Source organism: Pezoporus occidentalis, unplaced genomic scaffold, assembly GCF_034315485.1.
Source record: "Pezoporus occidentalis ecotype Australia unplaced genomic scaffold, CSIRO_AGI_Poc_V1 ctg15, whole genome shotgun sequence".
NCBI lineage: Eukaryota > Metazoa > Chordata > Aves > Psittaciformes > Psittacidae > Pezoporus > Pezoporus occidentalis.
Window position 1 is genome coordinate 9,516,864 of NW_026913316.1, and position 16,869 is coordinate 9,533,732.

Sequence of the window (16,869 nt, forward strand, 5' to 3'; positions counted from 1 at the left end):
CCCTGCACCAAATACATTTTTTATTTTAATGATTTGTGCATTGCAAATTAGAAAGGCCTATGCCATCACTATGTGTTTTTGTTTTTACTGCAAGTATATGTAGGAAATGCCATGAATTTTCCTCATAGTTCTAGCTTCCTGTTATCGATTTCCAAAGTAAGTTATTTATATTTATCACTACACATATTTCCCTCACCATTTTCATATTTTATGTCAAATAGTTATTTTTATTTCCTCATTGAACCAAGACTAGTTTTCCCCATGAAGAGTCTTTTTTCTTGATGACAGAATGCAGCTTCCTGATTTTACAATAATCATAAAGATTTAATTTCCTTTCACATTTTTTATATAAAATGGTTCTTTGCAATCAACGTCCATTTTTCTTCATTCCTTCCTGATTTTGGAAGATTAGCCCTTTGGAAACAACATGTGCATAGATATAGTGCTAATTGAGAATGTACTCTGTACTTTGCATGTAACCTGGAGATCACTGATCATTGGGGAGCCACCGATTTCTAACACAGGGCCATCGTAAAAGCCCAAGAGAACCTTCTGAATAACAAGAGGCATTAAAGTCAATCTGTGCCAGTATGGAAGTTTGAAGATTGAAAATTGTCAGTATGTGTTTGAAAATTAGCATGACTTGTAAAATCTAACTAGGTTTTACTGCTGACTGAGGTAAAAGCTCGAGATTTCCTGGAATTTCTTCCATTTTTTCTATCTGCACATTAGGGATTTGTAGTTACAGAGTAACTTTTCCTCTTCTATGGTTATTAAGGGGAGCCAGGAGATCAGCCCATGTAAGCACATTAAATTATATACACTCATGGACAGTTATGCCTGGAGAGTCATGTTCACAAAACTATAAAGTGATAAAATGCTGTAAGTGAAAGGATTACTGTGCACATGCACCAGACACACAAATTGCGTGCATTAAACTCCCCGTTCCCCAGCCCATGCACACACGCAGAGTTTTGCAGGTTTTTTCCTTAATGGAGGCTCAGTAATAGAAACAGAGCAATTTAACTTGCTCTTTCCAAGTTTTAGCAGAGTGAAATAATGCTGCTAGGTAATCTAGTTAAGTAGGTTTCTTGATTCATAAATGTTAATGTGTAACGCTGCCATTCCTTGGAAAATGTTACAAAATAGGAAAAGGTTTTTTAATCCCTTCACTGCAGTGTGACAGTGTTTCTTTTATTTTCTCTAGCAACTATTCAAAGGCACTATAAAACAATACACTTCTCTATAACAACTAAAAAACAATACACTTCTCTATAAAGGGGTTGCACTGTTCTCTTGCAGCTCTACAGAAGAGCAGTGAGACTGCAGTATTGGTTCTTTGGGGTCTATTTCAATGCAAGTAATAAACCATCATCATAACACAACTACATGGTGGTAAGGATAGAGAAAATGGTGCTTGTTGGAAGGGCAGAAGACTATGGACACAAGCTGGAACAAGGAAAATTCTGAATAGATACTTTACCAAGAAAATAAATTCCCATGAAAGTGATCAAATACTGGAGCATATTCCTTCGAAAGGCTGTGGAGTGTCCATCCTTAGGAAGATTCAGAACCCACTAGGACATCTCTCTAAGCAATCTGCTCCAGCTGAAACTGCTTTGAGAAGGAGGCTGGACAGACATCAAGGGGTCCTTTCCAACCTCTGTGGTTCTATAATAATTAATTCTGATGATCAGCAAAATATTTCTGAGCAATTAATGTTTGACTGTTAGCACCAGCTCTCAGATAGCTTGGCAAACAAGAAAAGGTTGTCCTAAGGCAGGAACATGGATTGCATAACCTTTCTCTGTCCCCTCCAGCACACTTTGTAACTATTTCTAATACATCCTACCTATATATATACCAACTGAACAGTACTGGATGCAGGCAGGATCTCTACCAGTGGCAAATATGCAATAAAGGTGATTCTGCTCAAAGAGAAAAAAAAAACAATACCCTATTTGGCTTATTAGATAAAGCAAAGGATTATTCATATTGTCCAAATTATTTAAAAAACAGAGCTACAGAATAGTTGAGATTGAAAGGGACCTCTAGAGGTCACCTATTCCAACCCCTTACCAGTCCCTTTATTTGTGGTTACTCACCATTCTGCCAAGGATCTACAGTAACAATCACATCTTTTATAATGATAACAGCAATTGACAGCTACTATACAAAAACCATTGCACTTCACAATAAACCTAGTTATCACCAACTTCCAGTTCTGAACCCTGTCACATCAGCTTGCTTTACCATTGCATGACTAGCACAAGACACACCTTACAGCCTCCCTTTTGATAAAGTGACAAGGCTAGTATAAAATGCATAGACTGATGCTGTAGAAAGCCATGAACTTGGGCTTTATCTCTGCCATTGGTCTACTGTATGAGCAGGAGAGGTTATCCCTTCCCTGTAGTAGCCTTAAGTATACATTAATGAAATCTTGGACCTTATGGACATGATTGGATATTGTATTAAAGGGTTAAACAGTTTGGAATTACTTAACACAAAGCATGCAGAATATTAAGAACCAATATCATGCAGTAGATGTGAAAACTGCAAGAAGGGTCTTGGAAAGAAGCGGTTTTGCTCTCGAGCAGAATTTTTGCTAGCAGAAAGGGAGATTCTGCTGTGATCCTCCACTGACACTGAAAGCATTAGTGGAAATGAATGCCACAGCTATTAAATCATTGCACAGAGGTCGGCACAAGCACAGTGTGCACACATTGCTCTTGTCTCTAATTAGTTAACTGATCTGAAAAGATGTGCAGTATCAGAAACTCTAATGCAGTTGCTTACCGACTGTAAAAAGTTATTTATTGACTATACAGAAAACTTCATCTAATTCACCAGATGTTTACAATTAGTTACAAGAAATCTACTTCTTATATGGAATCTACTTCTTATATGGACCTTTGAAACTACCAATTATAAAATGCTTCTAGAGCATGTATGACAAAAGTCAAGATTACAAATCCTAGTTTATCCCTTTGAACATTAAAAAACCTAAACCAGCTTTTTCTATACACAAGAAAAAAAAAAAACAACAAAAACACCTAAACCCAACAAACTCATATTTTCCCACTGACATCCAATATTCTGTTTTGGACATGGATCATTGTCTTTAGTAATGAAAATAGCCATATTTCTCCCCAGAATTAGGGCTTATCACTGTGAACTGTTTAGACTGTTGATGTGTGGTGATCTACTTGGGAAAACAAAAAAAAAAAGTGCCCTTGACACACATGAGCCCTCAGCAATTATTCTCCATAAGCATAACCAAACATGAAAATATAGTTTTGGTGGTGTAAGTGGAAGGAGGCTATTGATTCAAATCACAGAATATGCCTTGGCACTCAAAGGACTAACTCCAGCTTTTAAGTAGGTTGGCAAGTGCATTGCCATGGACTTCAGTGGGACTTGAGATTTGCTCCTATATAACTTATTAGCAGAAGAATCACAGAGAGACAGCTGTCCCTGTCTGCTGGCTTGCTGTGTGTCCTCCAACGCTGTTAGGGCTGTGACTAATGGCACCCATTAGGTGCTTAGTGCCTCCTCTATAGCTGATGTGAAGCATTTTAGGAAGGGAATGTTAGAGCAGACAGGAAAGCAACCCCCTCACACTCCTGCAGGGTACAGTTGTAAAGATGCAGCCCCACTAAAGTCATAACCCTCTAAACCTCTGCATCCTCCAGCCCACTGTGGTCAACTGCTTCCAAGGCAGTACAGCCCAGTGACACACAACAATTCTGCTTACTCCTTCCCCTATGAGGGCCAGCATTTCTAAACAAACCCGGACCAGCGGGTTGAGAAGACTCCTGAGGCAGCAGAGCAAGGAGCTTCAGCAGAAACACAGGTAGTGTGGTGATTTGGTGGGACTAGCCAGGCAGCCAGCAGGACAGTTTTCTCTCAGTTCCCTGCCCCTTCTGCTCCCCTGTTCCACTAATGCTCATCATTCTTTTGTAGCTTCAATCTGTGTCTGCTAACACCTGCCTCATCCAGTCCATTTACAGTATACCTTCTTTTCTAGTTGTCTTTAAATTTGGCTTATCCTTGCCCGCCAATGCTGAATCCCAAGAGAGAGCCCCATCCCTTCAAAAAATAGCAACAATCATGAGATGGAAAAGGAATCTTGTGATGGTACAGTTTGTGTATTTTGCCTCATTTCGATGTTCCTCTTCAGGCCTGTGTTCTTAAAATGTAAATTCTGGGACAGGAACCCTTTATTTCTACTATTACTTAATGCATTTGTTCAGTATTCAAAACAATCAGCCCTGTTCCAACACCAGTCCCCACATTAGGGAATAGCTAGTGAGCATCTAATGGGTTTAAGCCCTAAGTATTGATGCTCCATCATAGAATCATCATAGAATGGTTTGGTCTGGAAGGGACTTTAAAGATCATCTAGTTCCAACCTCCCTGCCATGGTTCAGGGACACTTTCCCCTAGACCAGGTTACTCAAAGCCCCATCCAACCTGGCCTTGGAGACTTCCAAGAATGGGGCGGCTTCTCTGGGCAACTTGTTCCAGTGTCTCACCACCCTCTTAGTGAAGAATTCTTCCTAATATCTAATCTAAATCTACACTTTTTCAGTTTAGAGCCATTCACCCTTATGCTATCCCTACGTGCCCTTATAAAAAAGTTCCTCTCCAGATTTCTTCTAGGCCTCCCTCAATACTGGAAGGCTTATATACATTTTCTCCTTAGAAAAAGGCTTATCCCTGTGCCTTCTCTTCTTAAGGCTGAACAAGCCCAACTTGCTGAGCCCATCTTCCTAAGAGATGTGCTCCAGCCCTTTAATAATCTTTGTGGTCTCCTTTGGATTTTCTCCAGCACTCTAACAGGTCCATGTCCTTCTTATGGTATGGTAGGAGTCCCAGAGCTGAACACAGTACTGTACATGGGGCCTCACCAGAGGGAGAGAATCACCTCGCTTGACCTAGTGGCTATGCTGCTTTTGATGGAGCCCAGCATATAGATGGCTTTATGGGCTGCAAACACACACAATGCTGGCCCATGTTGAGCTTCTTGTCAATCAGCACCCCCAGGTCCTTCTCCCCAGGGCTGCTCTCAATCCAGCCCCTGCCCAGCCTGTATTTGTGCTTGGGATTGCCCTGACCTAGGTGCAGGACCTTGCACTTGGCCTTGTTGAATTTCATGAGGTTCTCATGGGTCCACATCTCAAGTGTGTCAAGGTCCTTTTGCATGGCATCCCTGCCCTCTAGCGTGTTAACCACACCACACAGCTTGGTGTCATCGGCAAACTTGCTGAGGATGCACTTAGTCCCACTGTCTGACGTTAAGCAGTGCCTGACTTTAAGCAGTGCCAGTCCCAGTACCAATTCCTGATCACTGATCTCCACTTGGACATTGAGCTGTTATCCACAATTCTTTGAGCATGACCATCCAGCCAATTCCTTATCCACTAAGCGGTCCATCTGTCAAATCCATGTCTCTCCAATTTAGAGACAAGGATGTCTTGTGGGACAGTGTCGAAAGCCTCGAATGAAAGCACTTAATTCTTGCAAGTGTTACTATTTAACTATTTAACTATTAATAAACTTTATGTTCAAAGGGTTTAACAGTTATTAAAATATGATTTACTGCAACAGCATGACGAAGCTTTGTGCTGCTAATGAGAATCCAGAAGTTCAAAGGAAGGCTTGATCACATAAGCCTCTACTTTCGAGAGGCTGACTGTGTTGTAAGTGTGACATGCATGAATTTGACAAACAGTAGCTAGGCCATATCCCATTAAGTCATTCTGGCTAAAGCAAATTTTAGTGGACAGATGCATGCACCCCTTGTCACCCTAAGAGTCAGGCAGGAGGCACTGGGTGGAAATGTGAGGAGAGCTAAAGGATGTAAGAAAGCAGGAAACAAAATTTTATTTTAACAAGAGGGTCCAAACTCAACATGTTTGAGGAACCTCATACCCCATAAAGAGTCTAGAAGTGAATCTGGTTTGGGATTCAGGGCTTTACTGCTTGTCCTCACCCATATCACCTGCCCAAGATAGGGTAGTTTAATCATGAGATGCCTGTTACAAATCAGTACTGTGCACAGAAATCAGCATGAGTGATAACACAGGGCTGGGTTAAAAATGGTAGATTTCATAATATAGAATATCCACCATGACTAGAACTTATAGATGTATGCAGAATACTAATGCTTTTTGCTTTAATATAACGTATCCAGAAAACATAAACACTTACGATCTCTGACAGGGCTGCAAGTGTCACAGAGATATTTCACACTGAATTATTAATGTGGATTGGAGAGTTATAATCTTGCTGGTTGGGACTTAAGTGATACAGACTTTAAATGGCAAACAGCTTTTTACAATTACAAAATCCAAGATATTTCATATATATTCAAGATATATCCACATGCAGGAGTGCAGAGATTTCTGTACTACATAATAGATGCAACACATCCACATACTGTTGTTTATAACCATGAAACTTATATTTATGCCTGTTACTGCAAGCTACCAAAAAACATTCCCAGCAGTTCATCTTTAACATGCTGGCAACTTTGTCCGAAATTTATTTCTTTCTTTGAAATAGCTTTGCAAACATAAATACTTACCTAAGTATGCAATAATGTTTCTCATCTCACTTCCCATTCTTAAAGGCTTTCCATTATTATTTGATTGTTCAGTTTGAAAAAATTCAGAATCATGTGCAGAATAAAAACCAAAATGAAACCAACAGATGATGAGCTGTTGTTACCAGTTGAGCTTCATAATTTTCACTATATTGTTGTGAATTATTTTTTTTTCATTTTTTAAGGTACTCACTGTGTCTGTTAGATGATATATTTGACACCTCTGTCCAAACACAAAGTTAAAGTATATTTGATGCTGTTGACCAATTTTGCTACTTCTGGAGCACACCAAGGTATTGTAAATAGTGATTTTCATGAGAAATTTTTGCTATAAAAAATCTTCCATGTAAAAATAAGCATTTCCAAACACAAGAACTTTCACTTTGAAGACACATTTACCCTTAGTTTTGGAAGTGAAAATGGGTGGTGGGAAAAATTAAGATCACCTTTGTTAATTTAAAATAATCCAGCTCCTGGTGAGTTTTGACAGTCTTTTCTGTGCTTGCAGATAGGTTCCAGGCTATAGCAGACATCTTATTAAAATAAAAATATTTACTATATCTACACAGACAATTTGACATAAGATTTAAGTGTTAATTTCTTTTCCTTGGAAAATGTTGGAAACACATTGTAAGAAGAGATTACTTCCAGCTTGGGACCAGAAGCTTTAATGAAGTGATTATTGCTGGTCTTTTTAATTTGGGCCTTTTCCAAAGAGACTTATACTAGTTTGCAATTCAAAAATAAACAAATAAAAAAAAAACCAATGCATTTTATGTCTTGTCTTTGATGGAGTCTCAACTAACTGTAATTCTTCTTCTATACCAAATTCTGAAAGTCACTGCAGTTGTCATCATTCATGGCTTTGGAAATACTGCTTATGAGTCCTACTTTATGTATGATAATAATGCATGCCATCAGCAACGCTCAGTAAGTCAGATTATGAACATCATTGACTTGTGGCCAGGGTTTCACTCACCTGTAAGCAATCCATTAGGTAAAACTGAACTAAAAGAAAACATAGAATATTAGTACGTACAATAGTGTGAACCTGTAATTCTTCAGCACAGTGAAATAAATATCACCAGAAAAGGGATATAGGCACCAGGACTTGACAAAATAATTGTAAGAACAAAAAAAGGGAAGGTTTTAGGTTCCTGTTGCAGTTTAACCTAGCAGGCAACTAAACAGCACACAGACACTTGCTCCCTCTTCCACAGTAGGTTAGGAATGTTTTTCCTTGCAACTCACATGCCTGTGCCACTAGGGTTGAGGTAGATTTTTCCGTACCACTTCATGCCCTCTCAGTGGTCCCCCAGGTAAAACCACAGGCTGGCTCTTCTCTAAAGAGGAACACTTACCCCTAAGAGCTGAGATACTAGTCCATATATGTGGGGAGTAGGACATATCCTCTTTGAATTGCTGAAACTCCTGGGACAGTTTCTCCATAACCAAGATGCAGGTCCATAGGGAAGAAGAGAGACTTTGTTTTGCCAGAGTTGGCCAGCCAATTCATACATCGTTTGTCCCTCTCTATCTTTTCAGGTCATTACTGCCACTGAGTTGGCATTGGACAATGGTGGGCTCTGTACATATTTCTGCCATGCAGGTCATGTACACTTGACTTCATTTGGATCTTTGGATAACTACTCATTGTCCAGATCATCATAAATCATCTCCAGAACAGATAATTCCCTTAGGTACTGGCTACCTCTCTCTATGGTGGTCCATTTGCCTGGGTGACACATGACATCTTCCTTAAAGGTATACTTTTCCTTCATGCTTCTCAGGAGTTGCCTCCAGAGGCTGAGGGATTGGACAACTTTTCCAATCGTTTTGTAAATGCAATTATCGAATGTGTGTTATCAACATTATTCTCACCCTAAATCCAAAACACAGAAGTATACCAGCTACTAGAAAGAAAATACACTCCATCCCAGCTGAAACAAGGACAGTTCCAAATACTTGACCACCACCATTTCTCATGGATTTCATATTTAACAATTGAGCACCTCTGAAAACAGAAACCTCCATGACTCATGTTCTGTAAATACAGTTAGAAAAGCATATGGAAGTTTTGAGTTTCTAAATACATGGTAAGTCTTTGGCATATTTTCACTTAATCAGAGAATCTTCAGAAGTATTTCAGAGCAGACTTTGATAGCAAACCCTCCTGGTTACCCTGCTGTTTTGTGCAGAGGAAATGTTTGAAAGCTGGTGAACAGCAGCAGTTGTGTAAGTGCTATCTTCACTCAGATTTTCCATCGACCATGACATTTAACCTCAGCTGTCTAGACCAGCACAATGGTTTATAAAACTGCTGAAAAGAAGTGGTGGTCTGACTTGCTAGTGAAGCTTCAGACGGCTCATCCACCTCTGGCTGGCACAAAGGCTCTGCTCCCATGGGCATTTCAATACGGGGCAGTGGTCATCTCAGGCTTCTGCCTCTTAGAGGCAGTGTTACTTCCGAATATCCCTACTGGCTCTTTCTTTTAACATTCAATGGGCAGAATTAAAGAAAAAGTCACAGAAATCAGCTCGTCAGGAAGCAATTTAAACTAATAGGAATTAATCACAGACAGAAGTTGGGGAGATTAAGTTTATAGGGAACTAAATTCTGTCCAGATAGTTTGCTAGCCTCAGGCCCAGCTGAAAAGAAACTGCCTCCCCTGGTTGCTGTTGTGAGCAAATGCACTGGCAAGTGACAAACCCTGAAAGTTAGTGCTTATAGGGTTACAGCAGAGTGTCCAAATGCCTAATTCAAAACAGGGACTTTAAAGCATGCTGCACAGGACTGCTACAAATACCAGATTCACTGGGTGTTCTGCAGTGGAGGTTCCCTTAGCGTTTATAGTCTGGGGACAGATTACATACCCCGTAAAAATATTTAATCTTAGTGGGCTGCAGTAAACCTGGTGAATCTGACTCCAGAGCACTGTATATCCTGAATCTATTTCTCAGTCTATATTTTCTGCCAAACACATTTTAAACTTCGTGCATTACCTATTTTGGGGTAGAAAAGGACTGTACCATTTATAAAAAAAAGATCCAAGTCCCAAGATCACTGGCATCAGTGAGGGTCATTAAAAACACTTTTGTGGACTCTGTCTAATGTCTTCAGAGTTTGAGTCAAGTCTGTGGTTTGTAATAGTCAAGGATACATTGCCTAGCTTAAGAAAGGAATAATCATTTCTCTTGAATCTAAGAAGATATATAATGGAAATGACATAAACTATTGCACAATAAAAGTTGTGCCAATTTACAGTCAGGGTATGGAGTCAGATGTGTTGCAGCAACTCTCAAAACCTTCTTACATTTCAAGCTACACCCTTTAAAAGTTTTGAGTTAAATTTTTTATGCTTCACATTATAAAAAATTAAAAGTAAGAGAGTTTTCTTGCAATTAAGAAGTACTCCATGAACTTTTAGAAGGGGCTACATTCTTAAAAATGTTGGGAGGTAGCATTCTGTAATTGGAGTTGACACTTGGCAAAGTGAACATGCACACTTAACCCTGCCAGGATGTCTCTCATCTTGTCCTGGGCACGTGGACACATCCTCCTACAGCATCTGACTGGCAGGCAGCAGCCCTCAGTTGGCTCTTCAGCTTGCTGAGATATCCGGGTAGAGCACTGGAAACAGTCAGACGGTATTTATAGTACACAACAAAGAATCAGGAGATTTGTGAAAAGGAAATGAAAGAGGAGCAATTTCTGGCTTCCTTCAAATTCAGAGAAAATATTAATAGCATAAGGAAATAAGGGAATTTTGCATAAAAGCGAAAGGCCAGGGAGAAATAAAAAACACGCTTCCTTTTAAACAACAAAGAGAGATCTACCTGCCAGCTCTCACATAAGCAAAAGAAGTTCATGTCAGACCTTGGCAGGCAAGTCAGAAATTTGTTACACTGATAGTGCTCAGGTTTATTTATTTTTTTTATTTTCTGTCTTTTCAAGGCCCTTTTAGACAGTATCAAATGAAGAAATAGATAGAAAGGGAAGCTTTGTAAATAAGACAAAGGGGGGAAATCAAGTCAATCTCATAAAGGTTGTGACATGAATGGAATGAATATAAATGAAAAACTTTTTCCCACAGCAACAAGCAGTTACTTCTGGGATTTCTCTTTCAATGACATACCTGAAACTGCCTCAGCTTTTCTGTAGCTAACCAAAACTGTGCATAGATAAATTTCTCTGTGCTGGCAATCTCAGCATGTTTGCTGCATGGGTCTGGCAGCAGTGCTCACTCACAGTTCTGTGCTGACAACACAAAAAGCCCACCACTTCAAAGAATCAGATACACAAGGTTATATTTCCTAATCTCAAGTCTCTCACCTTGCAGGCCAACAAAGATTAGGAATACTACAAAAATATATGAGGTCTTTCAGGAATTCAAAACAGGGGTTGTGGAAGGCAAAAATAATTTCTTGGCATTCCTACAAACTGTTAAGCAAGCTAGAAGGGAAAAGCCAAAAGGACCATTACCTCTATCATAAGAATGTGCAATCTACAGGATCTGGGGACTTGGAAGGGAGAGGGGAGGGAATCAAGACCAGGACCACACCACTTCCACTGAGCAAAAGGTGAAGTTGACATTCAAGAGCAGAACAGGTCATTTATTGCAGGGTGGGTGTGCATATTTTTGTGATGTAAAATAGTATTGAAGGCTTAGCAGATACATGCTTTGTTCTACTCTTGCAAACTTCTATTTATTTTATGAACAGTAAAAAAAAAAAACCAAGATGCTTACACAAAGAGATAAGTAAAGTACTGTGCAATGCAGAACCAGGACTTATCTGAGATCTTGCTGTTCCCATGTCAGTAAGCTCAGGTAGGACAATGTGACAAATACAAGCATAGGATCCTTATTTTTACATAAGACAGTAATAAAATGTGGAAAAAAAAAACCCACAAAACAAAACCCCACACATCTCAAGAGGCAGAGACAGCTTCATGGTGGCAATAGACAAAGCCAGACTTTCTGTTCACTTCATATATTTTTTTCCCTTTCTAGTGGGGAGAAAGTGATAGTTGCTCTTATCTCAATGATACAGAAGGAAATCTCTTTCATGCTGCAAGAACTGAAAAGTTAAATTCTTGAAGCATATATTTCTGCAGACAACACAGAAAAATAAAAACTCCAAGTCTGTCATTCCACATTGTGGAAACCCCGCTAGGCTTATGGCTGCTAAAAAAAAAGTATTTCTCAACATCTATGTGTACTGTCTAATAAAACAATTAATAATAATCATCATCATGCTTTGGCTTATATAGTGCTGCTCAACTGAAGTTATCAAAATACTTTGCAAATCTTAACATTTGGCAGAGATTTAAAACATTGGTACCCCATAGCATATACCAGCCTTAATATGAGGCAAAAAAAAAAAACAGACCAGGAGGGGGAAACTCCAAATTATTATTTCAAAACCTCTTTGCTTTAGTATTCTTGTGCTTTTCTTTGGAACATATATTACTGACCTTTCTTAAGGATCAAACAATGTTTTGGTCAGTAAGATAACGATTTTTGTTCCTACTCCATTTTTTAGATAGGAAAGCCATGAGATATGGCTGAGATACCATTGCATATAACCAAACTGCCTTTGAGTTGATCAGATACAATGATTTAAACACCACCACAAACACACACCTACAGTATAATTTTTCCCTATCTCAGTCCTGTGCTTTGGCTAGTAGATCACACTTGTGCTCCTTAAAGCCTAATGCCATTCAGCAGTTTCACAGCTGTGATTTAAAATATTGTAGCCCAGGGCTATTTGTAGCATAGGAAGAAATGAGGTATTGCTATGTATATACTTCAAAGACCTGTACATTATTCTCTTTTATTGTAATCTTCCATAACATAACTAGCAATGCTGTGTATTGCTGTGAACTGAAGCAAGTTCCATTCTTACAGTAGAAAACCAAGATAAAGCAAAAATTTGGTGTTATATTTCATGTAACACTTTCTGACATTAGAAAAATATTAAATTTTTTAATTACTGTTGTTCATTGCTGTATTACAAAAAAATGAAAAATTAAGGAGGCTTCTCACCTTCTATTAAGAATTAAATCTGTTCAAATAACAAAAGAGATCTAGTTGTCACAGTATTTGTCATAACTATCATGCTACGTCCTAACAGAATAATGAAAACCAATCGTCTTTGGCTTGCACACATGCAACAATTATCCCTGAAAGCTTTCCAAGTCCTGATGTAGGTGATATCAATAGAAAGAATCAGAAAGTGATGAGTGATGCTAGGGGTTGCAGAGGAGCTATACTGGCAGATATAGTCAGTGGATGTTTTGAACAGGGCATTACCCCAGTAATGCACAGCTCTGCCCTAGGTTTCCAAGGTACATACTGCAGCCAGGATAAAGCCACTGATTTAGGAAATGTTGCAGAAAATGTGAAGATTATGAGCAAACTCCTTATATAGAGCCACAGCCAGGACTCTAAATCTTGGGTAAGTCTTGGCATTCATGAGCCAACAACATTACTACACTCATGCTGTTACATACAACGGCTATAATAAATATCATAATGTTAATCTTGTAAAAGTGACTCCCATTCCCCATTCTTAGTTCAACAGCAAAGCTATGTATGAAAAGCATATGTGGCAAAACTGTAAACACGAATGTCATAATGCCTATTGTTTAGTGGATTAGCTAATTCAGGCTCTTAAACAAGTTGGGGAAGTAACTGGCAGAATCCATTTACTCCTCTTTTTAATGTTTTTTTCCTTCGTTTTCATTTTAAAGCACAATTCCAGACAGTCTGAATTGATCTCATTCCTGATTCACAGCCATTGCCCTTCCCTCAACAGGTGCTCACCATACACACAGAACGTTGCAACAGATTTGGATTTCCTTTCATTTACTAAGATGAGGAGCAGACTAGGGACAAGGACACTGACATCATTTCCAATGATGTCATGTAAAGCAGAAGGCTTAGTCCTTACTCAGAAAGGACCCTATAGCCTGAAGCAAACATCAAAAATCTGGTCTGGAAGAGCAGAATTCAAAACCTGAAAAGCCTCAATGACATTTGTTTCATTATATACTAAATATTTATCAGATTGCTGTAGAATGAAGATTTTGTCATAGTCCTTTGTGCTAGGATAATTACTCAGTAATGCTGGAAGTTGGAGAGAAATTTGCCAAGTAACAAAGGCTGTGCCTGTAGCACATCCTCTGTGTCAAGATGCTAACAAGGTTGTCAATGTTGCCATGCTGGAGAAAGTTGCCCACTGCGTTCTCTAACCCATATCCCCTCCAGTCTGAAGAGGCAGATGACCTGGTGACAGAAAACATCAAATGCTTGTCTTCCATAAGCAACACCTATAGGGGAAAAGGTTCCTATACCAAGTGATATATGTGTATAACCTAGAAGAAAGCTTTTAATATTTTGGTAGCCTGAGTTTCTCATGCACAGCCTAAAGATATCATTACCAGTTCCCCTGAACTCATCTGTACTGAATCACAGAAAATGATTCGATGTTTTTGCATTTCTGTCTGACATTAATTGGGGCTAATTGATGATAATGTTAAGGGTAATTAATTTTAACAGGCACTAAGTCCCATACCTCAAGCCTCTTATGACTGAAATAGAACAGCAGTCAAAATGTGGCATGAAAAATAACATGGCAATATCCAGTTATCTGCAAACATAGGGGGGTGGAGATTACACATGCACTTGCATATATTTGCGTGTATCAAACGACTTTAGAAACAGTGAAGTCTTATCCAGCATGCAATGTGTTGCTTTTTTGTTATTGATGCTGGCTGAAACACAGCAAGCATTTGCCAACACACACTCCAGCATCAGGTTGGGAAGTTGCATCACTTTGTCCAGGAAGAAACAATTCCGTGAACTGTTATTAAAATTAAATGAAGCTGTGAGTTCCAAGTTTGCAAAGCTTAGCTAAATCTTGTAGGGTTTGGGGGTTTGGGTTTTTTGTTGTTATCGGGTGTATTTTTGTTGGGATTTTTTTGGTGGTGGTGGTGGTGGTGGTGGTGTTTGATGGTTTTGGAAGGAGAGTTCATGGGGGGGTATTTGTTTGCTTTGGGGTGGGGGGGTGTGTTTGTTTTACATTGTTGTTGTTTTTGTTTTTCCAAGTGAAACATCCCCTCTTGAGAAGAGACAGTAAAGTCAAAGCAGAAGTTAAAGTTCATCTGACTAGTGCAGAGGCTTGAAATCTCAGGCAGGAGTTGTCACACTGAGAACTGAGATGGCAACATGCAAAAATTAAAATACATTGTCTCTCACTTGGTCTTCCCACACACCCCTACCATCATCTCTTCCACCAAAGCTTTCCTTGTTTTAAGCCTGGCAGCCCTTGGCTTGATATCAGGCTGTTTAGGGGCATGTTTCCACAAGAGTGTATTCAGGTGACCCACAAGCTCTGTACCAACCAGCCACCACCCATGTTCATGCTGATGAGCTGAGATTGCACATTGCATGCTGGGACCTAGGTTTCCATGCATTATTAAAATATCAGAAAAAATAAATCAATGAAAATCAGTGTTAGCAGAGTTTTACCTGCAAGCACAGTAAAGGACAAAAGATGCATGAAACTATTGGTCTGTGAAATTCAGCAGTCTGGAGAAAACCATGTAGCCTCCTTGAGCCTTAAGAGAAGCTTTAATTGTAAAGCCAGGGGAGAGCAATCACCTTGTCCTGAGGTTAGTTGCAATTCAGATCTGTAAAATCAACTTGTCCCAGAAACCTTGACAAATATTTGAGATTGATACACAAATATCTGGGAAGACAGGAGATTATCTTCTCAGGATGAAAGGAAGTTGTTCATTCCCAGGACTCTAGCACAACAGTAACTATTGTGACCTATGATTCTATGGTTCTTGGGTTGATGGAATACAACTGGGGATGTGATTGCATTGTGACAAGAAAGTTTACAGTTGGATGGCATAAAAGCCTGATCCTAAATTTTTCCTGAAGGATTTAAAACAGATATTAAAATAGTAATGCAGGCAGCAAATATTTTTAATCCCACTGAGTTTGATTGCTTTTGAATGTGCTCAGCACTTCTGAACAGTAAGCTATTTATTTACTTGTCTATATGTAAGCACAGACACACACTTCGGTATCTTGTTTTAGACAAGCGAATTTGACAACACAGGGTTTAATCTTTCCACTGTCTTACCCTAAAATGCTATTATAAATCCTTCAAAAGGAATAGTCTCCCTTCGCTTCTGTGACACCAATAGCAAGACAAACCAGAGATGACATTTTACAACTTCATTATCACCTCCTTAAACCAGGAGGATAAAAGCTAGTGAAAGGCGGTTATAACTCCAGTTTGGGTTTAAGATTGGGAAATGAAGTGGTTGTTAGCAAGGCGTCCTATCCCTCACCAACTTTCTGTGCATTTTTTTTTCCAAAAAGCTTTCACAGCCTACTGATAACTCCAAGTAACTAAGTTGTATCACTCACAACTAAGTTATACCACTCCTCTACTTACAGGAACACAAAATCAAATCCAAGGATTTTTAAATCTTTTATGAATGCTGGCACTATAAACATCAGCACAACTATCCTTTGAGAAGAATTGGACATTACTACTGTACAACACATTTCAAAGTCACCAGGGAACTTTCTGGGAGGCCTGATTGTATTGCCAATTGTATAGGTTCACCTAATATACTGTAAATTAATAGGTCGTAAGACCAAAAGTAACTGGCAGTGATACTATAGGCTATGATACTATGCAATGCAGGCCAGGGGAATTTTCTCTGAACAGGGAAAAGGAAGGGTGGCAAAAGAAAGTAAAATCCCACACAATCTTGATAAGGCAACTTTCAGTTCTGGGCAAGCTACAGCAACCTTTGGTAAATTGTTCCAATTCCCAATGACCTCATGGGTAAAAACTAAAGAATGGATCAGCTCTAGCATAATAGACTACAATCAAGTACAACTGCTATTTTCCAAAATGCACATAGTAATATTACAATCCTAATTTAATAGATAAAATGTCTATATTTGAAGAAGTCTTCTAATCTTCCAAACATCATATTCTTATGAAAATATCCTAAACACAAAGCTCTGTTGAATACTGATGAGATACTATTCAGGAAAACTCTCTACATAGCTTAGTGCCATTTAAATGCTATAAGCAAGACCTTTAGTCTTTTTGCTTGTGAAAAAAATACATGAACAATCAGAACCCTTAGGAAAATGTCATCTTTGATGCTGCCTCTGTTATCATCCCATCTAGCACAGCATTCATCTTTCAACTCACTTTAG

At 39.0% G+C, this 16,869-nt stretch overlaps 1 protein-coding gene and 1 long non-coding RNA gene across 4 annotated transcripts in view; one reads left to right on the forward strand and one right to left on the reverse strand.

Moving 5' to 3' along the window:
- The window catches only part of MOCOS (molybdenum cofactor sulfurase), a 229,537-nt gene extending 222,893 nt beyond the window's left edge, over positions 1 to 6,644 (reverse strand). Inside the window, exon 1 of the mRNA XM_062610979.1 lies at positions 6,593 to 6,644. Within this exon, the coding sequence (XP_062466963.1) occupies positions 6,593 to 6,629 (37 nt within the window). The 5' untranslated portion in view covers positions 6,630 to 6,644. The remainder of the gene's footprint in view (positions 1 to 6,592) is intronic.
- LOC134159724 (uncharacterized) overlaps positions 1 to 16,869 on the forward strand; it is a 32,162-nt gene that overhangs the window by 1,218 nt on the left and 14,075 nt on the right. For all 3 annotated transcript variants that reach the window (XR_009963274.1, XR_009963273.1, XR_009963272.1), the window contains exons 2-3: positions 5,614 to 5,705; positions 6,796 to 6,903. This is a non-coding gene — a long non-coding RNA (uncharacterized LOC134159724). The remainder of the gene's footprint in view (positions 1 to 5,613; positions 5,706 to 6,795; positions 6,904 to 16,869) is intronic.